This window comes from Opisthocomus hoazin, chromosome 2 (assembly GCF_030867145.1).
Source record: "Opisthocomus hoazin isolate bOpiHoa1 chromosome 2, bOpiHoa1.hap1, whole genome shotgun sequence".
NCBI lineage: Eukaryota > Metazoa > Chordata > Aves > Opisthocomiformes > Opisthocomidae > Opisthocomus > Opisthocomus hoazin.
In genome coordinates, this window is record NC_134415.1 from 89,061,830 (window position 1) to 89,088,164 (window position 26,335).

Sequence of the window (26,335 nt, forward strand, 5' to 3'; positions counted from 1 at the left end):
CACTTCTCAGAGCATGAGAATAGGGCATAGTTTCCTTAATCTGAAGGAGACAAAGACCAGAAGGAAGCGCTTTTGCGTCGTAATTTTTGCGAGGGGAGCGGCACGCGGGCAGAAGTCCTTGCTGTGTTCCTTGAGCATGCCAAAGAGCAACAGGTTAAAGCTGGCAGCCTGTTATCTTCGTGGTCTAGCTTTTAGAAATCCCCATAACGTAACGCACTTGAAATAGATGTCGTCATCAGCTCCTGCCCCGGGTACTAAGCCTGACCAAACACATGTGACAGAAGATGGTGGAGTAGGGCGCAGCAGCTATTCGCGTGGTAGGAGTGGTTATTGTATTAGGGTATACTTTTTGTTGACAGGGCAGCACGTTTTGAGTTAAAATTCTGCAGCTGTCTCTCTCTCCCCCTCTCTCGCTTTCTCTCTGTGGATTTGTACAAATTCCAAGCTCCTCTGCAACAGTCGCACCCTTCTTATTTTGCTCTGAACAGATTTCACTGGTTTGTTTTTGTTTTGTTTTTTTCCCTGGCAGGAAACGGACAGCAGAGGCGCAGATCCATTCAAGATCTTAGTGTTGCTGGAACAGAGTCCACTCAGGTAACGTCTTTCTGATCCCTGCTTTATCTTTCAGTAAAGTCAACACCAAATCTGTACAGGGAAACTGCTCTGGAAATTTTCGCCTTTGATGGTTTCGTAGAAATGATGTGGAAGCTTTACAGACTGTAGTGTCATTTGTATTGCATTTAAATGAGATTCCATGAGGGTAGTCTATGAATGAGCTCTAGATGAGAAGTGTTTTCTGTATAGCTCATGCAGAATTTATCATTTTTATGTACACGTAGGTTTTGTGCACCACTTAATTTGGCTGAGGGCAGATGTTATACAGGGAAAGCCTTTTTTCACCTGTCTATACATAGAACACAATTGTAATTACTATTTATGATTGTCTGAAGCAATTATACATACATTAGACTCACTTTTTGCATAAAAATAAAAAGCATGTGCACCAGTATTATAAATGTATTTATTACTAGTCTCCGAACCCTAAATAATAACTTACAGTTGTATCTCTCCATTTCTTGTGAAAGGTTTACAGGAGGGTGCTGTCACAAAGTTTTGTTTAAAAAGAAAAAGGCTATCTCAAAAAGATATTTTGTTATAACATAGCTTGTTTTCTGGTATCGTAAGTGCCATGGCAAGAGACACAGTGGTATGCTACATAAAATTGAAATTAACCTACGAAAAAATTAAAGTAAGAACATGTTGAATGAGAAAAGTGCAGCTCATGCTTCATTCAGATGTGTTAATTTTGTGGTTTTAGTTGCTTCATTGTCTGTTTCACTAATTCACAGAGGCTATTTGGTTGTTAGTGTGAACTGGCAATTTTGATACCACTGCTGTTATTTGGATGTGGGAAACTGGAGCTTAGCATATTCATCAGGTTAATCAGGTTTCCATATTAAACAGTAATCTAAAATAGGTGGTAATTTTTGGGGTGTGTAGTTATAAGGGAGATCAACATTTGATCCTTCTTTAATTCCATGGAGTGTGACAGCCACAGAAACCTCATCAGTCCCCCAGGTATTATTAGTAAAAGAATTTACTTTGTACATCTATCAGAAAATAACAAATGAATCTTAAATACATTTTAATATCTTCAAAGAAGACAGGTTTTTTAGATAGAAATGAGTCTGCAAAATTTAGTAAAGAAACAGATTAACCTATTCAGTTAATTGTAGAACTGAAATTATGCAAGAATTGGGGGGGGGAAATTAAGTGACAATACATCAGTTATAACAAATTGCACTGATTGGTGTACAAATAGATTTGCTTATTGCTTTTTTATTTAAATTCTTATGTTCATTTTAATGAATTGTTAGTATTTTAAAATGCAGAATTTCAGCATTTACTTCATATCTTAATAGCTATTATAATAATCTTTCTTTGAAAGCTGTTCTGCTGCTTGTATGGCTGTTCTTGCTAAATTGGCCTTGTGACCAGGAGGATACTGAAAAGTATTTATGAGGGTGTATAGAAGTACCAGATTCACATTTTACTTTCTTGCTTCTGATAGTGTACATATTGGAAATCTAAGTGGAAGGATTACAATTATCTGCTATCTTGCAGTTTTTGGAAATAGTATGATAAAATCTAGAAAACGTAATATTTTATCAGGTGTGAAAAATTTACTTTAGAATAAATTTTTGCACTGTCCATTTAAACAAATGAATGAATCTTCATCCCCTTTTTGGTGTGAGAAGAGGTAGAGAAGTCTGCTGAAACTAATGCTAACTTTTGGCATACAGATGTTTGTATATTTTTCAAAGCAATAAATTGGAAAACAATGAAGAAAACAAGCACAATGTAATTATGGCAAAAGATTCAAAATTACTCATCATGGGTTTCTATAGCTTTGGACCTCACTGCCTTGAATTTTTATTAAAAATGTTGAACTGCTGTCCATGTAAGCAATCTAGTACCCAAAGCAGAAAAAACAGCTGTGACTAGCATAGCTCTGGTCAGTTTATCGTATCTCCCCATATGCATTGTACCGTATATAGGTTATCCTTTCTAGTGTGAAAATCCCCTTCTCCCTCCCTTTGTTGCAAACATCCTTCTTCCCCGCATTCCATCCTCCTTTACACCCACCCTGCGGCGCAGCCTGCTTCACCAAACTACCACGGCACTGCGTGACTCCACTCCCGCACCCAGCCCTTGTAAGCCCCTATCTCACTCAAAATTGAAGGATGGCCACAGTACCGCTTTGCTTTTTTTTTAACTATTTGACTGACACAGTAAAGCTGATAGGAAATCATTTTATTAAACGTGTTTTTCCTGAAAATTGTGGCTGTGTCAATAGAAAATGACTCTGTTATAACTATTTTTTTAATCGGTAAGGTTTTTCCAAGTCAGAATAGAATTTTTGTTAAGGTGGAGGAAAACGCTGGACTTCATAAATATACCAAAGTTTGGGGTGCTTACCTGAAATGGTAGACCAAGACTCTTGTCTGCTTGCTTTACTGCTGGTCTGTTTTAATCTGACCTTCTTGTGTGTTTTATGATTGTATGTATATTTTATTTCTGTGTACTGTTAGAAGATTTTTTTTGTGTGGTTTGTATGGGTGATGATTCTTATTTTGATGTTGTTGAGACACTGAAGGCATTTTCCAGTACTGCATTTACTGATGTTATGACAGCAGACAGTAATAGTGTTTTGCAGATGATTTTGGTACTCAACTGACCCTTTTACATCAACAGTTTAGATAGATAGGAAAATATGCCAAGCCAAAGGTTTCCTCTCATTGGATCAGCTGTTGGAGTGGTTCATTGTTGATAACACGTTAAAGTCTAATTTTTCACAGATTCCTCTAGTGCTTGGTGACCTTAGGCTGGACCTTACTCCAAGTGACATGAGCAGCACTGGTGCCCCCCTCTTCTGTACAGTCAAATGCTAAATTTCCTTTGTTTCCATCCATATACTATGGTGCTCTATTCATTTTTCCACATAGATTTTTTTTTGCACTGAATTGTTTCTTCTGCCTTTCCGTTTGCCCGTACATGCATTTGAAAACATTGTATTGTGCCATCTGTCCAGCACTACTGCTCCTGCCCAAACACCTTTGTAGCACAGAAACAGATGTGCAGACTCTGAACTGCAGCCATAGTTTTGGGGGGCATGAAGGAACACAGCAAACCTGCTATTTACACTGGGTGGAGTGTTTACAGAATTTGGTATTTTATACAGATACTGAGAAACATATTTGGCATAATCACTCAAGAACTGCAGGTTGTGATCAGATGCCTGGTAAGGTATCCATGTCCTTGCCTGCGCTTCTTTTATTGGGTTGGTTGGTTTGGTACATCGTCTTTCACAGTGCTATCGTAATATCAAAACTACCTCTTTTAAGCCTTTTTTTTTTTTTTAATAAAGAACTGTTGCTGGGACTTCATAACTCTTACTTTGAAGTGGAAAAAAAATTAATATGCTAAAGAAACCACGTACTGTATTGAACAGTTGAGATGCAAGGTCAGAATGTATATGCCCACATGCATGCAACCTAAGTGTGATAATTTGGGGGGATCTGATAGTATACAGATGAATCATTCTGTCCGTGAGATTGTGAAATTCGTCACAGATACGCTTTTTTTTTGCGCCTCCCCTTTCACAGCGAGATAAAATCCACAGATGAGGAGATGAGGAGACAGGGCTAGTAACAATGATTTCTTTAAATTGGGTTGCCTATTTAAATAAAACTTGAGGGGGTTATTCTTCAGAGCACGCCAGCTTTTAAAGACTCCAAGTCCTGGAGAAATGGAAGCTAAGAAGCAAACAATGCCATGTGGGTTTGGTCACCTGGCAAAGACGATGTGAGAGTGACCTGATAACAAGTCGGTTGAGCATACTGAGATACCTGGAGGAAGCAAGGATGATAAGATACCTGTGAAAGGGTAGCAGAAACTGATAGCTAAAGAACAGTCACCAGCTTACCTGTAAGAGGGGCTGGTGTCCAGGAGGCCTATAGGATCTCACTCAACACACGCTCAAATGCTGTAACCTAATGGGTGTTCAGTTTTGGGAACCTCCCGTGGACTTTCCAATGCTTTTTAGATATGCTTCATTTCTATCTCTAGTAATTTTGTCTAAATAGTGTTATCAAAGAAATGTTTTTTTTTCTGTTGATGGATCAAAACAATCTGGTACAGCAAGCGATCTAGTACAGCATTGAGAAGTTACTGTAACTAGAGTACTTCTCAGGTGCCCTTTGCTCTCAGTCGTAGATCCTCAACAAATCCCTTTGCTTAAAGGACTTACTGTTAAAAGTGCTTGCTCTGTCTTCTGACCTTTCACATCAGCAGAGTGTGTTTATCATTGATATCTGAGGACACTGACAGTAAGCAGTAAGCTCAGCAACTGAAACCTTGCTTGATGTCAACAAGGACTCCAACACAAAGGCTTTTTCAAAATGTGTGATGCCGTCATCCTGATAATATCCATCAGCTTATTTCTACAGTAGTTTATTGCCCTTTTTCTGGCTACTAACATAAACCACTAAATGGTTAATGAGAATTACAGGAGAAATGTAATGCAGTGGAAATAATAAATATTTAGGTGTGTAGAAACTTGTTACTCTTTGGATTGTTACTTGAATGAAATTCTGGCTTTTAAAAATTAAATTAATGTAGTATATTTGGAAATTAGAGTCATAAAGAAATACAGTTTTCAGATAATATATTTGAGTGCCCCTTTTGAGAAAGGGTCATTTAATTAATCATTTAATGATAAATACACCGTATTGAAAATAGTTATATGTTAATAGTGTCTTTTCTTTTTACTTCATTTTTTCCTGCAAAACCCAATGGGCTTTATAGTCTTAAGTCCTTTACTGTGTTAATTTTATGTCAGTGAGGGGGTATATGAAATACAATAATATATATTGTAAATAATAATTCTGAAAAAGAACCTCAGTAAAATAATGAAGTGTATATTACATTTTGGCACTTCGGTAAACAAAAGGATTGGAGGACTCAAGCTGTGTATAAAGGAACTTACTACAGAATTTTGTTTTAGTTCTTAATTTGCTTTGTCAGAGAGGATATACTCATTTACTAATTGCTTTCCTTTAATTGGTTGATCCTTTTTGATTAAACACTTTTTTCATGTTTTCTGGAGATGAATCACATAACCTCTGAGTTAACATAAGAACCCGAAGAAAACTGTAAATTAATACACTATATATTCAGTAATAGTTGAATGTAGTTCCATTTATTGATTAGACATCAGAAAAAAACTTTATATCTTCCTTACATTATGGAACTGCTAGATTTCAGTGAATGGTAATGTGAAAATTACTAGACGTGGTGTCACGCTTTTATGTAAAGATCTTGAACACATTGTTTAGCACTGCTTTTTATTATGCTGAACAGCCAAATTGTATCAATTTCTTTTTATATTGTGAAGATGGAGTAAAAATGGGGATAAATTCATCCCTGCAATGCATGTGAAGTTTATGAAACTATCTGGAGGGCTTTCAGGGTAAAAGCTTGGAGAGGAGGGTATTTGGGAGATTTAGAACTTCAAGTTTCTTCACATTTATTTTGCTTTATAATAATTTTTTTTAAATGAACCCTTCAAAAAATCTCCTGTTTACTTTTCTCATCATTTTATTTAGTTTTCTGTTATTATTTCAGGAGAGTAGAAACAGCAGTAGATCATCTAGTCCTAGTGTGAGAATGATCACTACCTCGGGACCAACCTCTGAAAAGCCAGCTCGTAATCCATGGACGCCTGATGATGCAGGTAATCTATTGCTCATTACTTAACTTTTTGCCTGTAAAGAATAGAAGATACTTACTTGATTATGGTGTGGGGTATGTGCCTAGACGTTAACAAAATTAAGCAGTGAAATTCACAGTCCACCTTAGTTCTGCTTAAATTAAATCATTGCATTACTGCTTTGTTTTGCCCACCAGCTTCAAGAACTTTTTTTGTGTAGATTATATTGTTACATAAACTTGTAAGTATTTTGCTTGTAATAAAGTACTGTACATATGCAGTGATAGTACTATTTAATACAGATCTTTTAGCACCAGTTTTTGACTGTAGTATGGTTTTGGGGAATGAGGGGAATAGACATCTTAAAACAAATGCAATGTCTTGTGCATTTGTATTATGAATGCACAGTTAAAGCTTTCATTACTCTGACTTCTGGAATGAAATGCTCTGTAGGTGAATATCAGCTGGAATACATTAATTCTATTTGTGTTGTAATTTTGCTTGTGTAGAATGTACATGTGCACACAATATTACTGTTTTTAAATGAACTAATATAAGCGTGTCTGCAGATGTGATGTAAATACTTCTGCTGTAGCATCGCTGTTCTTTTGTTGTAAAATACGATTAAGAGTGAACATAATTTAGTAGTTGAAATTTTATTTTAAAAGTCACAATGCACTCCGTTATGAAAAGAACCAGTACTGGACTGCATGAAAACAATTAATCTCCACAAATACATTTTTAGAACATAAAGAAGAATTACATTTTTGTTGCCAAAATGTATGTGTTGAATCTTAAACTTAGTCTCAAGCTGGTACCTCATAGTGCCTCAAATTCTGAAATCTTTTTCTTGTGATCCATTTCGTCTTCAGCTGGTCAGACTCTTGGGTTATTTTCCTGTAACCAACTGCAGAATGGAAACTTGCACGTGGACTGACTCTTGCACAGCATATGTATAGATATGTGCAAACTTGTATTTTACCAAATGTAAGGTGATTCTGTGTGTAAGATGCGTACTTTTCTTTTTTTTCTCCCCTCTTCTGTTGGGAGGAGGGCAACATACTCTTGTATTTTGCTTCTGTGCTTTCTTCTTTCTGTCCATCGTCACTTTCCCTAATCGCACTCTACATCCTGTAACTCATAATTTCCCAAAGCCTCTTCTGTGTAGCATGGGTCCAGAGTTGCTTTAGGCAGTGAGTACTTGTGGGAATTGCTGCCTCACACGGAAGCAAGCTCTTACCCAGTCAATAGTTCATTGGGAACTGAAAGTTGCTGATCGTATGCCTGTGCAAAGGCAGTTTGTCCCAAGTCTTGGCCTTAAATGCAGCACAGCACTCGAGCTAAAAGTCAGGTCCATTTTCTGGCCCACAGAAATCTCTCACCTTATACTCAGGTAAATACAGAATGTACCACATGTCGATTTTTTCTTGTTATATTTATCCAGTCCACGAACAAAGAATTGTTTGAATTTCTAAAGAGAGAGATAATTTCAGTTTTCTGTAAAAGAGGGTACATTTTTAAGTTAATGAGGCAAAATGATAAAATGAGGATGCAGCCGAATCTGGTCAATCACAGGAAAAGTTACAGTTCTGTGACACAGTGCTGAAGTGCTCAGGAATGTAATCTGAAGTATTTTGCATGTATTGGTGTAATTGAAACATTGCAGTAATTCCTTTGCTGTAGCAGTAATCCATATATGGCAATAGTCTAATATAGCGAAGGAATTTTTATATTGTTCTCATTTAAGATACTGTGGTGATTAAGTCTGTGGTTTTAGGGGTTTTTTCTTTTTTTTTTTTTTTTACCACCTTCCAGTTTCCTTACAAGCATACAGTTAACCACTTTTTCTCCATTCCCACCCTCTTATTTCTGTTTCCTTTTGAAGCTGCTCTTGGAGATAGCATAGTCTTTGAGGGCAACACCTTAGTTTCTCTACCACGACTACTCTGTGGCAGGTGCTTTTGGGGTATGGGTAAGCAGCCCCTTTTTTTTCCCCACCTACCCTCCTCCATATAATCCTCTAGTAGCAATAATGCAGCTACAAAATCCGTAGTTTCTCCATGTGTCTTTACTCCTATGTCTCTTAAAGCTTAACCATGCTTAACCATAACCTTGTGATCCCCAGATCGTGGGCTACCAAAAGGTAGGACCTGTAAGAATTCAGAAACATGTTAAATGTGGAATGAAAGCACTAGAGAAGTCCAGAGTAACTGCAGTGTAAGAAGAGAGAAGCCAGGCCCAAGAAATAGATTGGTTATTGGGTTTCTTGCTACCCTCGAAGTATCTCTACAGAGCAAAGAGGTGGTCCTAGAGCATGTTGTGAGGAAGATACTTACAGGCCTCACTGGGAGTAGGTTTCAAAACTGAGCAGGAGGTTGTGCTTATTTTATTTTGGCAGAGCTGGTTTGCACAGCTTCTAATTTTAAAATCATTAGATGCATGGGCTGGCTGGCTGATCCTTCATAAACAAGAATGAAATGGCAATTTTTTTTATAAATAGAGAATGTGATTGCAAACTGTACAAAAATAGTATTTTTAAAATACGTATGCTGTTACATGGCTTCTACAAGTGTAAGATGATAACCTTTATTTCTTCGTGGTGTGATATACCATACTTTGGAAGTTCTTAACTTTATCAGAAAACCAAAATGATTCATCTGCCTTGGGATTGGAAAGCTGCTATTTCCATTTGCCTTTCCACATTCAGACTGTGTATTGTGAAATGATCTAGTATTCTTGGTTTTGTCCTGTAAGAATAGCATGAACTCTGAATGTACATTAAAATTTTCTTGATGTTGTTACAGAGACCAATGGGTCGGATAACTCCATCCCAATGGCATATCTTACATTAGATCATCAGTTACAGGTAATAAATCTATGCTTTATTAGATACTTTATCTTGCATTTCATTCTTCTGCATGAATTTTGGGCTGCAAAATACAATGCCGCATATTTACCTGTGTTTATATTCTGTCTAACTTTTGAGCAAGGCTAAAAAAATATATTACGTAATCTGAGATTGGTTGACTGAGACTTGATCAAGCTAATAAAAACAAGCCCTGGGAAACATGATCCTTAAAACCAAACGTAAGCTGAGTTCGACTGTCAAAATAAGACATTATTTGCTTGAGTGTTACTGAATTAAATTGTTGTATTCACTTTATTTGTTGTGTGTGGGTTAAAACACTATTTTGATTTTTGTTCCTTGTGACAAAGAGAGTATCAGATTAGTAACTACGGATTTGAGGTTTGAGTTAACTTTGACATCAGTGCAGTAACACTTTCCAGGGCAAGGTTTAACACTTATTTTTAAAACCTCACTGGTTTTTAAAAGATGTTATAAATACATTGCAGAGACATTCTAACACGCTATATACTGAGATACCAGATCATTAGTTTTTAACATGTCTGATTTGTTTTCAGCCTCTAGCACCGTGCCCAAACTCCAAAGAATCTATGGCTGTGTTTGAACAGCACTGCAAAATGGCACAAGAATATATGAAAGTTCAGACAGAAATTGCATTGCTGTTGCAGAGGAAGTAAGTGAAATGTGTTGAACCTTTTCTGTTCTTCCGTACATTGCTTTTACTGAAGTCTGTTACCTGTGACTATTATTTCTGCCTTTATGAAGCAAGATTTCATAGGGCATAATTATTTTCCAGCCTTAATCTCAGAAATACTGAGCTGTTCACCATAGGTGAGAGATTCAGAGCAGGTAATTGAAAGTTTTAATCAATATGAAGACTCTTCTTCTGGACAGGTCCTACTATAAAGTGTGTAGCACATCCCTGTATGTAACATTCCAGTAATGTTTGTTTGTACCATCTCAAATGGAAGACCTGGACTTTTGAGGAACCTTGGAATTTTATTTCACACGCTGTCCAGTAAAAGATTTTAAGTCATATGATGTGGATAATCATTTGGGTAATGCATTGTAGAATTTATCAAGTACTCATTTGGCATTTAGTTTTTATCATATGTATCTGACTTTATCAAGCATTGCATTGTCTTATCGGTCCTATCAACACACATCTTGTATTTTTCTACCGGGGTTTAGGACCTAATACTTAAAAGCCATTAGGTACCTTCTTATCCTTGTGCACTAGAAATAATCTCTTTCCTCTTACATTGTGTACACATACAAGGGAAGCAACTGCATGTATTGTTGGATTAGGGCTGAAGTTATTGCTGATTCAGAACCTAAGTTTGCAGTATGTTTTGTTGTGCTCTGCTTCTCATCATTTCCATTTCCTGACACTGAGGAGCAGTTCTGAGAGGTCATTATATACTCCCATGCTAGTCCAAATAACTGGCTTGTTACCCACCAGTGTCTGAACCACTCCAGGCAAGCAGTTGTTAATGAGGAGCTTGCCTTGGTGTTTGTGGAATAGCTACTGATAAAAATGTACATATAAACCATTAGAAATAGCACACAGAAAAGAGAAAGAAGCTACTGTGAGATCGACCTCATATCATCTCTTCTCTTGTGGCTTAGCATCCCGAGAACATTTTTTTTTTCAAGTGAAACTAGGATTTTTAGACTTTGTGAGGAGATACGGAAGCTAGCTTGAAGATCTTAATTTTTATTTTGTTTCTGTTGTCCCTAAGAGTCAATAAATTAGATAAAAAACGTGTTTCTGTTTCAAAACTGTTGATTTTGTACCTTTAGATTCCTACTTTATCTTTTTTTTTCCTAGAAAGTTTGCATATGTATTTTTCCCAAACTTTTTTTTCTTAGTCAGAACATAATTGCCCATAGGTGTTAAATAATAGTATTATGATTGATTAATTTAATGCTGGTTAAGCTAGTTATTAGTTCAATCTTTATAGAATAATTAAGTTTAACTGTAGTTACAAACCATATGGCAACAATTAATTAACACAAACTGTCTCCTCTACTATTTTATTGCTAAAATATTGCTGGCAGCTTGCCTCCTTGTCACCTCATAAACAAATAGTAAAACAAACTGCTACATCAATTTTGCAGGACAGTTTCTAGCAAGTTTATCAGTGTGTTTGTTCCTCTGAAATTGTTGCTAAAAAACCATATTGAACACTTATGGCATAAATGAAGTGAAATGACAGTTATAAAAGTATTTTGCTTGATTCTGCTTTTCCACTACTTTAAGAACTTCCAGTCCAAATAGAAAACAGCACTTCACTAAAGTTACCAAAATTATGGCAATTTTGCCTTTTAAGTTACTTTTGAATTTTTAAATGTATCTATAGTTAAGCAAATTTAGAGCTGAATATATTTGTGAAATTCTGTGTGGATCCTTAGATGTTCTACTGTGACCTGTAGAACTACATCTGAAAGCCATTATATAAAGTACAATGTTAAAGATTGAGGCTATGGCTTGGAGCTATTTTAAAGTTTAAATGTGGATTTGATTTGGAAGAGAATTTTCCTCCAGATTATATTAAAGAATAAGATATTTTTGTCAACTTTTTTTTTCCTCACAAAATATTCAGACAGATAATCAAATACTAATTTGAAACATACGAAGTCATATACACACAAATAGAAGTGGATTATAAATGACAACTACTTTTATTTTATTTTAGACAAGAACTAATAGCAGAACTGGACCAGGATGAAAAAGACCAGCAAAACACATCACGTCTGGTACAGGAACATAAAAAGCTGTTAGATGAAAACAAAAGTCTCTCAACTTACTATCAGCAATGCAAAAAACAATTAGAGGTCATCAGAAATCAGCAACAGAAACGGCCAGGCACATCATGATTTCCTGGGACCTTTCAAATGAAAAATATGCACAGAAAAGACTGATATTTTTTTTATTGTTATTATTATTCCTTATTATGAAAACTCATGAGTGTTAGCTCCTTGGTGTGATCTGTATTTGTCTGCTACACTTAACATCGTTTAATTTTCTTTTTCCTATGGTGGACATCCAGTTCAACAGGTTAATCGAGTAAGGTGAGAAAACAGTGACTTGAATTAACCAACAGCCCTCAGTTTAAAGGAAGAACAGTGGCTGTGTGCATGCTCCTTTGTGTGAAGGCTAGCCTAACAAGTGTTAAAGTGGCTGCTAAACTGTAAGATCCTGTTTTTAGTTTTTGGTGTTACCTCGATAAGAGCAAAACAAAAACTTTCCCATTTAAGAATGGTTTTGTTCCAGTGTCTCATCTCAGACTACTAATATGATGATTATTTTCAGGACTTAAAACATGTACCAAGCTGCAGAGGTGATGCTGGCTGACCAGAGTAATTCATGGTGCGTTAGTGATGCCTTTTACCCATAGAAGTAGTGTATTTTTTCCACATGCAAAAAGGTAGGCAAACTGATGCCAGCATCCTTGGTTCAGTGCTTGATAGCCCTGCATTTTGACTAATATATTTCTTGTAATCTTGCATTCATAAAATATTTGAAGTAAAAGGCTGTATTTTCTTTACTTTCTTGGGGGGAATGACGTGGTTTCATTTAGTTACTGGGCATAAGTTGTGAAGGTGATTCAATGGGCAAAATTGATGCCTTGTATAAAAGAGAGAAAGAATCAAAAGTGTGTGAAAGTGTGTTTCAAACCTGTAAAGATTTTGTCCTTGTAGCATATTTGGAAGGAAATTCAGGAAGCAAATTAATACAAAACTTTAAATACTTACTCCCTTATATCAGTTCTTGGATTTTTGTTTTCTTACAACTTGCTGAAAAGCATTTACCGTAAGTGTAAAGAAGTTTGGTTTAGATAGGGAGAGAAGGGTTTGGGGAAACGAATTTATTTTGAATAGCAAATTATGAAATGGAGTTGAGTATGCAAATAGCGGAAGCTATTAAGAAAATGAGAGAAATGGCTTAGATCTCCATCAGGAATCTCAGTTATTCCATTCATTTGAACATAGTTCAAAGGAAGTCCATCACAGAATGCCTGCTGCCTTTGTGGCTGAAGAATTGCATTTAATGGACTCAAGCAGAATATGTAATGATCAGTGTCATTATTTACCATTATTACGTGGGAGAAAATAACTACTTGTTTACATTGCAGATTGATTATTTGGATTATGAATTAGCTTTTAACTGGTACAAAAATGAGGCATTTCTAAATATAATGAGAAATTATTCCTTACATAAGCTCTTGGTGTACTCAGTTGTGGGCAGGGTTTTAATAACACTCTTTCACAAAAGAAAATATAAAATTGAAGTTTAGCTGCTGAGCACTCAAAATAGAAGTAATCTGAAATTTGATTTACGCTTATTTCAAATGAATAATTGTAAGAGCCCGTGAACAGAACTTGGAAAACCATTAAGGTTGAAAACCTCAGAGTATTTTCTCTTCCCCTTCCTGCCTACTGATAAAAAACATTAATACTATTGTGTTTTTCTGTGAACAACAAAGATGACAAACAGTTTACTGAACAGCTTCATCCTGTCTTGAAAATAAATCTATTGTTGGCAAACCTTTGGGAGTTGGAAACCCTTCTCTCATTTTATTTAAATAAAGGAAGGGTTATCATTCCCAAAACCTTAGCAGATAATTTGATTAGTTAGCTGAAACTGATATTGGGATCAACTTAAGGGCACACATATTTATAGCAAAATGTAATTGGCAGAGAAAATAACTGTAGTATTAGGAATAGCACGAGTTATCCAAAGCATTGCTGTTCTCATACATCTGTCCATCTACCAAAATGGACACTCCTGGTGATCAGCAGCTTACTTAACATATGCAGAAGCATGAAGTAGAGCAGCATAAATACTAATACTCAACTTCAGATGCATGGTTGATAATTACATACACAAAATCATTTCCCAGGACAGTTTTTACAGTTTGCCTTGTCGTAAAACAGATACGCTTATCGTAAATCTGTATTGTATTTGAGAAGTCAATTTATGGCAAAGTTTGAGTAATGAAAGTGGATGCAATGCCAACTTGATGGTACATGATACAAAAATCTAACAGTTGCTTACGACTTTTCAGGGTTTACATTAAAAAGGGTCTCAGACTGTAAAATAAGTACTGTGCTGCCATGCACTGTTGAACTCGGCTCCACTGAGTAGTTAGGTGTAATTTTCAAAGGGAATTTGGAATTTGACCTTTTGCCTTCAAATTGCCCCTTTCTCAATTCCTCAAAAAATTTGAAAAGTATTTCTCAGTGAAGTGTTCTGTGTGGCAAAACCTGTGTGAGACTGAAAAAAACCCATAAGGGTAGAGTATAGTGGTTTGGGCTAAGAAGAGTTTGACAGTTTAACTTTCACTGACCTTTATTAATTTCATAAAGCTTTTGTTTTAAGGTTGTTTACAAATGTACTTTTATTTTTCTGTTAAACTATCTGGAGTGTTCAGGAATTTTTTCATGTACTCATTCGTCCAGTTAAAGCTGTTCCTCTGATAACGGAGGCGAAACATCCAGTTTTGTCTGGGCACTGCCTGCTCAGAAAAGGTAGCGGGGCTCTCTTTTTTGTTACAGTACGTGTTCTGTAAGATACTGTGTAATTGAAAGTATGCTTCTGTACACTGTGCAGTTCTGCCAAAAATGCTTTTTTTAGGCTTTTTGGGTTTTTTTTCTGATGAGTTGAAGATTGTAACTCAAAACTTGTACATAAAATGATGAATGATTTCATATGATTCAGGAATGAGCAGTGTGGCTTTCTGCTGCAGGGTTTTATTGCGTTGTCAGGAATCTGATTAATAAAAGCTGAGAGACTTCCACAAACATGTAGTAATGCCCCAGCGCTTGCCAGGGCATCCTTGATCTCCGCTGGAATCCCACCACAGTGGGGGATAATCATCATGCAGTTGTTCCCACTGCCGCAAGAAAATTCTTCGGCTATTAGCTCTTCCCTTCCTCTGTGCAGAAGCAGGGTGTAGGATGAATAGTCCTACTCATAATTGAGTATCAAGATATTTTAAGAATGCCATGTCTTTCCATACGAATACAAAAAAGATAAACGCTCATCTTTCGTTGTTAGGTTCGGACAAATTCCATTCCCTGGAAGTTCTTTGTTTTGTTCGTAATGGATTTTACTGCTTGAGAGTTTCCGTTTCCGTACCACAGACAGAGACAACTGCTTAACTGCCTTCTTGCCGGGGAAGAGCACAAAATGGTGCTTCAGGTCTGTTCTGAGCTGCTTCGGACAACTCGGCTGTTTCAGGTGCCCAGCTCAAACCTGCAGGAAAGTTTGAAAGGATAAGGGCAAAAAAGGGTGCAGCACACTCAGCCCCTCAAAATACAGATTTCCCTGTGCTGAACTGCTTGAAGAGGAGGATCTAAAGAAAGTAAGCCTGTGTGCATTGTGTACACACAGATGTACACACGGTTATGTACTTAGTAGGTGTAGAGAGCTACATATATCAAATCAGAATTGATAGATGTCTGTTTCCAAAATCTGAACTTTATGTAGTTAGCTTTTATTTGCTTTAATAATGTCACTGGATGAGTGGCGCTCTAAGCCTGTGAGGGTCAAGTTCTATAGAGACAGGTGTGTGTATGTGAGAGTGCACCAGTTAGTTTCTGTGCCCATATAACCCTGTTCTGCTTCTTGCAGGGATAATTCAATCTCCCACCGCGCTTGGAGAGATTTGCTACAAATGTTTTGACTTTGAAGCTAAATCCTGACTCTGGTCATGGACGGGTACTTAATGAAAGAGCAAAACTGAGTTTAGAGTAAATACTTTAAATTTTTAATTATTAATAAAATACCGTTTTAAAATACTTAAAGAGCACTGCTAATCCTAGGGCTTTAACTTAAACAAGCATTCAGGAGAAAAAGGTTTTGATTCACAGCTGTATGCTTTACAGTAAGTAGCTAAAAATTTTAGATACTCCAAAGGATAAAGTAGGCTTGTGTTCACGTAATTACACATGCTTTGTTTCCCGTGCCCCCCCGCCTTTCTGACTTGGGTAAAGGCAGCTCAGCTACTCTTGGGAGCTGTTGCCTTTTCTGGATGGAAAGAGAGGAGCTGGTCGTTGCGTTGTAAGAGGTGAAAAGCATACTCAGCCCTGCAAAGCAAAAGGCACGGGGCGAGGCAGACGTGGGAGCGGGGGGAGCGGAGCCCCTGCCTCCTTGGCGTGAGGCCACGGCTCTGCCGGTGCCAGGGGAGGTGGGGGTGACACATGACGCAGTGCACCCCGACTGCCGCTCCCTCGCAGTGCGCGGGCTGCAGCTGCGAGCTTTGGCTTCCCTCGGACCTCTCCCTGCCCGTAAGCGGTGAGTGCTCCCTGCGTAAACACGAATCCACTCACGCTGGCGTGCAGGCTGGTGGAAATGCAGTGGTATTCCCGGCCACGCTTCTCCCACCCATTGGTGTTGGATGGGAAAGGCTGTGGAGCAGCCACATGTAGGCTGCTCTCCTGTGGTATTTAGGCAGAGGACCAATGGATGACTTGCATTCATATAACCTATGTGCTCAGCACCTGGGATGGGACATGATTTTAGCTTATAGCAGAAAACTGAAAAGAAATCCATAGCTGTAGAAGCCTTGAAGGCCATATAATGAGGTGGATATGCCCAAGAGCTTTATCAGGGTCTGTTCCTCTCCTTTCTCATAAGGAGCAGCAAGGTGGATTTCACCTGTTGGGCTGCCTTTGGGCAATATGCAAAGCCACCATGACTGTCCTGGTAGCTCTTGAGGTGTGAAAAAAGCGGTGGCCAAAAAGCTGCTTAAGAATCGGAGGAGAGCTGTTTGCACTGAGCCTTTTATGCAGCGTTGCTGGTGTCAACTCAATAAACATTTAAGACTACTCGGACTCCCTTCCAAAAACAGGCAAAGTTCCAAAGATCAGGCTAAGAGAGAGAATAAATTGCCCTGTCATCTGAGGATGTCCGTATCTGCCAAAGCAGCACTGCGGAAGTGATCCTGTGAATGTCTTTGTTCTCCAAGGCGCCAGAAGAGCGTGCCCATTGCCGGAGGACTCCTCGAACAACTGTCTCCAAAAAGTTAAACCTGGCACGTGCAAATCAGGCTCTTATTAAAGCTTCTTACATCATCATTAGCAGCGTGGCTAGAGCATAGTAGGAGGTGAAGCTAATTTAGCTCACTCTCTGAGGGCTGCCTGGGGTCTGCGGGGCAGCCGGGCAGAGGCTGCTTCCGTCAGTAAAATGCTCAGACCGGACTGAAGAGGCAGAGGCGGTGCAGGGCGCCATTTTGGTCCGTGCAGCTGTGCTTCACATCAGAGTGCCGTGGCTGAATGTCAGCAGGCCTGCTGGCGAGGGCCGTGCGGCTGGCTTTCATCACAGGCCTTTAGCCACCCCTCCAGGTGTCCCGGAGTGCTGGCAGACACTGAAGGTGTAGCAAAGTCTGATGTTTAGGGTGGTCTTTGTATGCTCATCAAAAACACTAGGTACAAAGAGATGGCTGAGGAGGGATTTGTTATATTGGGGGAGGGGGGGGGGGAACAAAAAATGAGAGTGAGGGTCTTTGAGCACCGCTGTATCCCACATCTCTGGATCAGGGAAACACCCATAGCCTTGGCACAAGCCCTCCTCTGAGCCACGTGGTGAAATAAGTGATGTGGTGGAGGCTTTCATGGTTGCTTTTCTGAGCACTCTGACTTCTCAGACCTGAAAGAACAGAGAAGAAAAAGCCTTACCAGCACAGCTGGGGATCTGAATGTGGCTGGCTTTTTGCTTATTTTGCATACTATGGCATCCCCCCCCCCCCCAAAAAAAAAAAAAAGTGCTACAGGTCAAACTGAGTTTTCAATCTCAGCTGCTTTAATTCTGTGGGTTTAGGACCATGTAACCTGCACCACATGGATGAACCTCAGCCTTCACTGGCTTTGAGCAGCTACAGCTGAGAGCATTATTCCTCTCCAGAGTGGAAGGAGCCAGTATACTCATGTGAGAGCTAGCAGCAGCAGCAACTTCTTTTCCGCAAGCCAGTGACCTTAGCAAGGTGGAGGGGCAGATGAATTTGCTGTTTCATAAACCATAAATTTTTATCGAGCTATTTCAGGAGTGGGACCTTGGATGAAGAACCCAATCTCTTTTTAATATAATCCTATTGTGACAAATCATGAAAGGTACAGAAAATGAACAACATTAAGGATCTAACTTGGTTTTAATTGTCTGAAAGCTCAGATTTGGGGCATTTTTTTCCTTCCCTGGTGTTCAGTCTCAGAGGTAGACGAGCTAGCTGATGAAATCTAAAAGCACTCAACTTCTCTGTATTCTGTTCAGCTCCTACTAATTTAGTCTCTGCCAATGAGGCTCATGTACAGAGATTAGACAGTTGCTAAAGAAAGTCATAAAATTGAAGTACAAAGAAGATGGCTCTAGAAAACTTTGGCCTTTACTTGATTTATTTGGGAGCAAATTTTTTAACAGTGCAAGGAGTAATTTTCGGAATACCATCAGCAGGGAGAACATCAGAGTCTAACGGCAGGTGTTTATGTCACAAGTTTTTAAGCAGCACTGTGTCTGCGTCTGCCTGAGATGTTACTTCTTGTCTGGTTATTGAAGTTGCTGGGGGAAGGCAGAGCTTTGGGTTCCCAGAAAGAGAACCTGTGAAGTCCCTTTCTGAAATCAAACAAAATGCTGAAATTTCAAAAATTTGCAAGAAAACTAAGGGAGAATGCCAGGGAGGAAAATGAATTTGCAGTCAACTTGGCATCTAATCCTGATGTCTCAAACTGTCTGGTCAGTGAAGGGCGGGCGGTGTTCCCAAAAATTTGGATTTTCCAACTCTGTCAGTCTGAGGACTGAGACTCTTTTGCTATCACAACTACAGACAGTATCATGCGACTGCCTGCTCTTTGCAAGGCTCTTTAACGAATACTGGACTCCCAAGGCAGTACAGTCCTTGATCAGTAACAGTATGTGCAGGGGTAGGAAAGGCTCACTAATGTAACAGCAGCAGCTTCAATGGCTAAGTTTTTTACAAATGGCTTATAGTGATAAGCAACATGCTGCCTAAGATTTCTTAGTTTGAATTGGATTCTTGCACTAAAAGACAGCATTTCAGAACTACTTATTTCTGCCCCCCAAATATAATATACTAGAATCAATTAAAAGGTAATCAATAAATTAATATTTAAGAAATCTGAGGTTTAGATCACTTGTTCAAATGAAAGAGCTGTCCATGCTGTCAGTGTAATATAAAATAATCTGTAGTAACCCTCTGTCAGCCAGTACTGCCAGGTCCCAAGAGCCCTTTCTCCTTGCGGGATGAATGAGCTGAATGTTTTGAAAAGTGCTTAAAAGAAGTTTAAAAGTGCTGACTGATTATGTTCTGGTTCAGTGTCCCTCCTGCTGTTTTATGGACGCGCGCACAGTAGCTCTAAAATACGTCTTAAATACAGAAGCATTCAGGTGAGGCATTTATTAATCTGTATTCAAGCCACCACAGCAGCACTCTACATTATGAAGATTTTTGCAAGATCGTCACAACAGATTTCTCAAATCTCAGTGCTATCAACTCGATTGTCTGCCCTGCAGTCCAGCCTGAGCGTGTGAAGAGGAGAAAAGTGGCCGCCTCTACAAGCCAGTCAAAAAATGAATGCACCGTCAGTGTTATTGCAGTCAGTTGCATAAAAATATTGCTGTACGGTGTGGCAATGAATCACAGGCTATGCTGTTCACTTATTAACTTGGCATAAATACAAATCCCTTAAGAATCAGATGATGAACACTAAGCACTTTGAGCTCTCCTGAACCTTTATGATCCAGTGTCTGGTATTTACTTGGACTAATGCTCCCCAGGGTATCTGCTCAGACCTAATCGTTGCTGTGTGAGTGATGATAATGCACTAATGCTGGCTCCCCTTTCTTTCAGGCACAGCAGAGTTCAAAAATTTTTAACATGATTATAAGTAAGCCATGACTCTGGGGATCTTTTTTCTTTTGTGCTGAACAGACGAGGAAAAGAAAACTACAATGTTTTCTTTATTTTCAAGAGCTGAGTGTGCTTGTCAGCACTGGAAAGCCTACTCCAGTGTAGCTAGGACAGCTGTGAATGGAAGAAGTTCCTGTTGCTGTGAGCCTGAAGATACGCAGCCTTCTCTGTGACAAGGATCAGGGTTGTAGAGGGATGACGCTGTCTCTACTCAGTATATGGCTATTCATCCCATACTCACCATTTCGTCAGAGCTCAGGCTCGGAGCAGGTAACTGGAGGGGTGGTAGAAGTATTCACGAAGGTACTTTCTCCCACTTGCTCCACCGGCAAGGGAGAGATGTGTTCCTCCACAGCGATCCAAGCTGTGAGCTTGAACTTAGGCTCCTGAAGTGGATGATCCAGAACAAGCATCTCGGCCTTGCGAGTCAGCATCCCCATAGACTACATAGGTGGATCTGGGAGAGATTACTCTCAGATGCCTGAAGTTTAGCATTTGCAAATACCCCAAGAATTCCCCATTTGTCAGCATCTGCCAGAGGAAAACCAGAGATGATACCTACACCCATTTTGACTCATCCGTTGTGTTTGTGCTGCTGAACACGTTCTGGGCCTTAAAATCATTCAATAGCCAAATGTATAATTGACCTGCAGTTTTCAAAGTAAGAGTGCGTAGCATAACTTGCCCTGTTATTTGGACCAAGGCTAATGTTTGACACAAAATAGCCAGGTTTATCTAATTATCCCTAGAATTAGTAGTGTCAAGAGCAGCACAGGCCATGTGTGCCCTTGATGTGTCTGCAGACAGGCTACAGGAAGACACAATGAGAAGGCTTGTAGCCACCACAATTCTTCACCTCGAAGAGCAGCAGGGGTGCTCTGTTGTGGCAGTGGTTTTGCAAAGTGAATGCATGTAATCTAGGCTAACATCACCAGTTCCGTCGCCAATTCATTCTGTGTTTGCTACCCAGACGACAAATTAATGGCGTGAGTCATTGTCAACTCCTACTAAATAAACCAGTGACCTAGAGATTAAAGGCTCTGTATCCAAATTGTTTTCATTAATTGCACTGTGGGGCAAGGATAGATTCCATTTCAAGGACAGGAATATTAACCTCAATTCCTTTCCTTAATTGAGTGTGAAGAAACAAGAGGCGTAAGCAAGGGAAGCAGAGAACAAGGACATGGGTCATTAGCACTGTCATCTGGTCTCACAGGCAGCAGCGTCTTGTGAAAAATGTCCTTGCAGCAACCAGGAGGCAAAAGCTTATTTGGCAACATACAGAGTATAAGTAATAAGAAAATTTACAGCAGTGATTGGATTTTCACCAGTATTTGGATGCACAAATCTCAGCACAGGCTTATGATGATAAACCAGTAACTGGAGCCCATCTTCCAACAATTCCTAGGGCAAAAACACCAGCAAAATACTGCAGAACAGTCTCCATGGGTGGTGCTGGCCTGATGGGAAACCTTTAAGGGAAAAAGATGTAGTCATTAGGCCTACTTTTATGACTGATATACAGAATCATACAATGGTTTGGGTTGGAAGGGACCTTCAGAGGTCATCTAGCCCAAGCCCCCCGCAGTGAGCAGGGGCGTCTGCAACCAGACCAGGTTGCTCACAGCTCCATCCAACCTGGCCTTGGATGTTTCCAGGGATGGGGCCTCCACTACCCCTCTGGGCAACCTGCGCCAGGGTTTCACCACCCTCATGGTAAAAAAATTTCTTCCTTATAGCCAGTCTAAATCTACCTTCCCTTAGTTTAAAGCCATTGCTCCTTGTCCTGTCACAACAGGCCTGGCTAAAAAGATTTTCCTCATCTTTCCTATAGGCCCCCTTTAAGTACTGAAGGGCCGCAGTAAGGTCTCCCCACAGCTTTCTCTTTTCCAGGCCGAACAAGCCCAACTCTCTCAGCCTGTCCTTGTAGGAGAGGTGCTCCAGCCCTTGGATCATTTTTGTGGCCCTCCTCTGGACCCAATCCAACAGGTCCATGTGCTGAGGGCTCCAGAGCTGGACGCAGGACTCCAGGTGAGGTCTCACCAGAGCAGAGCAGAGCAGAGGGGCAGAATCACCTCCCTCGCCCTGCTGACCACGCTACTTTTGATGCAGCCCAGGACACGGTTGGCCTTCTGGGCTGCGAGTGCACACTGTCGGCTCATGTTGAGCTTTTCATCCACCAGCACCCCCAAGTCCTTCTCCTCAGGGCTGCTCTCAATCCCCTCATCCCCCAGCTTTCATCGATAGTGAGGGTTGCACCGACCCAGATGCAGGACTTTGCACTTGGCTTTGTTGGACGTCGTGAGGTTCACACAGGCTCACTTCTCAAGCTTGTCCAGGTCCCTCTGGATGGCATCCCATCCTTCTGGTGTGTCAACTGCACCACTCAGCTTGGTGTCATCTGCAGACTTGCTGAGGGTGCACTCGATCTCACTGCCTCAGTCATTGATGAAAATATTAAACAGCACCAGTCCCAGTATGGACCCCTGAAGGACACCACTTGTCACCAGCATCCATTCCAACATTGAGCCATTGACCACTACCCTTTGGCTGCAACCTTCCAACCAATTCCTCATCCACTGAACAGTCCACCCATCAAATCTGTATCTCTCCAATTTAGAGAGAAGTATGTTGTGGGGGTCTATCTCGAAGGCTTTACAGAAGTCCAGATAGATGATACCTGTAGCTCTTCCCTTGTCCACTGATCTAGTCACGCCATCATAGAAAGCCACTAGGTCGGACAGGCAGGACTTGCCCTTGGTGAAGCCATGCTGGCTGTCTCAGATCACCTCCCTGTCCTCTATGTGCCTTGGCATAGCTTCTAGGAGGATCTGTTCCATGATCTTACCAGGCACAGAGGAGAGGCTGAGAGGTTGGTAGTTCCCAGGGTCCTTGTTTCCACCCTGTTCAAAAATGTGCACAATGTTTCCTTTCTTCCAGTCACTAAGGGCTTCACCTGACTGCCATGACCTTTCAAATATTATTATATATAACACCCGCAGAGTATTTCTCACCTGAAGGCTTCAAATCACTTTCCAAAAAGCACTGTTACAGGGAAATAGAGGCCCAAGGGAGTGTAGCTGACCTTCCAGGTGGTCCACACCTAATTTGGGAATAAGATTCAAGTTTCCTTCCTGTTCATCCAGTAATTTGTGTAGTGGTCTCCAGTGATTCTGTCCCTGATTAAATATCAGCTAAGCAGCACAATTCAGGATCGGTTTCCTGGATCTGGCTTCCTTTTATGTCCTGTACATCCTTTTAGTCAGCAAGGATTGGCCACTTTTTTTAAATTTTTGTTTTTAACTGCTGTTTGCAACGAAGTTGATTAGACTGATACAAATGGAAGTAAACCAATTACAAACCAGGTCAGCTGTTGTTGCGAAAGTGGGATAGCAATGAATGAATGGGTACATCTTTCGGATATGCATAACAGGGTGATGAAATTACATCTTAATATGAGATAATACGTCTCCTACATATAAAAGGCTTTAATAAATGACCGTGGGTCTTGGACTTGCTACAAACTAGCTGACTCTGCTTAATCTCGCTCAGGGTCATAACCATTAATGAAAGAAAACAATCCAGGGGACAACTTTCTGGTAATGCTCTAAAGAACTTTACAATTCAGAGACACAGTAAAATTTTCAAAACCAAACACATTGTTACGTGTTAATAATTCTGTAAAAGCATTTTAAAACTATGGTGTGATTTTTTTGTTGAAATAAGAGTTTGACAGAGATCTCTTTATGTTACATGCTTTAAGATCTTCCTTACAAGCCGACTGTGCTTAATTACATAAAAATGCTGTGCACTTGAGAAGGAATGTGCCCAGAGCTATATCTCCACATGCAATGCTCATAAGAAGAAAGAATTTCTCACCAAGCTCAAATTCTTTCTTTTCTTAGAACACAGGAAATGCAAGATCATCTTCCTTTTACAAATCCAGCAGTGGCTGCAAAGCTGTAAATAAAAATGCATTACCTCCTTGTGACACCAATGAAAGAGCAAGCAAGAACTAAATGAATGCATGTTTCACTTGTATCTGGAGGCAACCTTTGAGGCTCTACAAAATAATAGATTTTGCTAGTCTCCTGACTTAGCTCAGTTACTCTTGGCTCCCTGGAGCCCCATCACTTTGAGACTGTGGCCTACTTGGCATGAGAAACAGGACCAAACTCTCTTTAACAAAATTAAAAATTAATGCCAGTTTCTTGCAATGATCCAGAAAATACAGCTGGATCTGGGAGGGTACAGCCAAAACCCAGCACGCTACCGAATGGCGTTTTGTTCTGGGTTTGCTCTCAGTGTACCAGTGCTGTGGTAGCGAAGATCTGATCTGTCATCTCTTGCCAGGAGAGTCGCCTTTTTGAGTTTCGTACAAATTTCTGTACATGCTTAGCTTGGGGTACTGTAACCCCCCTCGGGACTCTCACTGGGCCAGGGAGCCAGCCAAGGCCAACACCTGTCCGGTGGAGCATGCCCAAGATCTACGCCACTAATACACTAAATTATGATTGAAATGATCCGTCAATTTTTTGATCAATGTCTTCTTCATGCCCACCTCAGGTTTCTTTTTCCACATATTCTTCACCACTGAAGTTTAGGCAAGTACAGTGGTCTTACGCAGTCATCCTCTGCTTGTAATCTCTGTTGTTATACTGGACATGTGCATAGGTGGGTTTTAAACTACCTAATTATTGATCTTATTTGCCAATATATAGAAATAAATATATAGAAATAAATACACAATAAGATACAAATTAGCCTCGACATTCAAGCAAAGTGAAAAAGAAAAATGTGTCATTCCTCGCTTTATTGTGCATACCAGTAGACAAAAGCAATATATTTTCACTATGTAAGCGGCAATAAATACATGTAGTCTTTCTGCAAAATTTCTCCGTGTCAGCTTTGCAGTAGCCAAGACACAGCGTTTAAGCTGGATCTGCAAGAAACCACAATAAATTTGAGTAAGTTAATTAAGCAATACTGAGACTGCCAGCAAGGGCTAAATTACGTCATGCTATGACCTGGGTTTCCTGGAGGTGAGAGAAACTTCTGCTGAAGGAGGGCTGAGCAGCAGGAGAAAGCTTTTTTTTGAACTATATTGCTCACAGAACCCTTCAAACCATGATGCTCCGCTCTGCAACTGCAATAAGACCCTTAATAAAGACCTGGCAACAGAAAAATGGTGCCAAATGCCCCTCATAATCTCCTTTGTGCAAGGCAATTTTTCCCCTGTATTAACATGTCAGAGCACTGAGCACGTCATAAGACTTTTTGTTTTGCAGTTCCCCACAGAGAAGTGAATTTTGTACTACTGAAAGCTGTGATTATGCAAAAATATGGTGCCTTTTTTTTTTTTTCCCCTTGCCCCTTGAGGAGTATTGCTGCTTTTGAAGAAGTGGCTCTGCTCTGCAGAGAGAACTCGGCAGGCCTGGTGACTTAAAAATTTGATTGCCAAGGAGCAAGTCTTCTGTTGTGCGCACATTTCATTTCCACGCAGTGGCCTGGGAACATTCCTGAGCTATTTAAAATGCACGAAGTAGTCAGCTGGTGGTGTTGAAAGCGCCTTTACAGCTTGGAAATGGGAATTGCGGTGGTTTCCTCCTTCTGGTCCGGAATTGTTGGGAAGTAATGTCACGTGGAGCCTGTTCAATGCACAAAGCCTCTCTAATGGGTGCAAAATGGTTTCATGTCTGAAATTAGACGTTGTTAATAATTTAAGAGCAAAGAGAATGTGCGCTTGGGTAGAGGCTGGGGTTTGCAGCTACTACCAAGAGCCTACTTAAAATCCAGGCTTACCTTCGTGACAGCTGGGCAGGCTTGGGCACAAAAAAGAAGTTGGATTATAGCAGTTAACAAGAAGTAATCTCAGAAGTATCTGAAATTAGCCTGTATTTATTTTTAATAAGCACCTTGGATGTTAGTTTTGCTTTAGGATTTTCCACATTTGTAAAAAAACCCCCCAAAGCCCAACACAGTACCGAAGTCACACAAATTAATTACTAGAGTAGCCTTTGCGATGACTCAAGCGGCCAAAGGATGCTTGTGGTATTTGCAGCTGCTGCCAAGGAGCAGAAGGACAAGCGCAGGGCTCTCCTGCTGCGGGTGGGGACTGCCATGCATCAGCCCTGGCGTAAGCCTCATACCCACAGCGGCTTCTTATCTTTAACCCTGGAAGGATTCAAAAAGTGCTTGTTGGAGTCCAGCTTTGGCAGCGGGCAGGGCTCTTTTGAAGGCAGAAGCGTGGCATTTGCACCACTCTCATCC

The 26,335-nt window shown here is 40.0% G+C and overlaps 1 protein-coding gene across 4 annotated transcripts in view; it reads left to right on the forward strand.

Moving 5' to 3' along the window:
* The window catches only part of MAP3K7 (mitogen-activated protein kinase kinase kinase 7), a 47,647-nt gene extending 32,702 nt beyond the window's left edge, over window positions 1-14,945 (forward strand). For 3 of the 4 annotated variants that reach the window (XM_075414355.1, XM_075414356.1, XM_009938993.2), the window contains 5 exons: window positions 530-594; window positions 6,187-6,295; window positions 9,076-9,137; window positions 9,695-9,810; window positions 11,837-14,945. In XM_075414355.1, the coding sequence (XP_075270470.1) occupies window positions 530-594; window positions 6,187-6,295; window positions 9,076-9,137; window positions 9,695-9,810; window positions 11,837-12,017 (533 nt within the window). In that variant the 3' untranslated portion in view covers window positions 12,018-14,945. Of the gene's footprint in view, window positions 1-529; window positions 595-6,186; window positions 6,296-8,156; window positions 8,244-9,075; window positions 9,138-9,694; window positions 9,811-11,836 lie in introns of all 4 variants that reach the window. The other variant, XM_075414357.1, reaches the window with a different exon arrangement.
* Window positions 14,946-26,335: the final 11,390 nt, after the last annotated feature.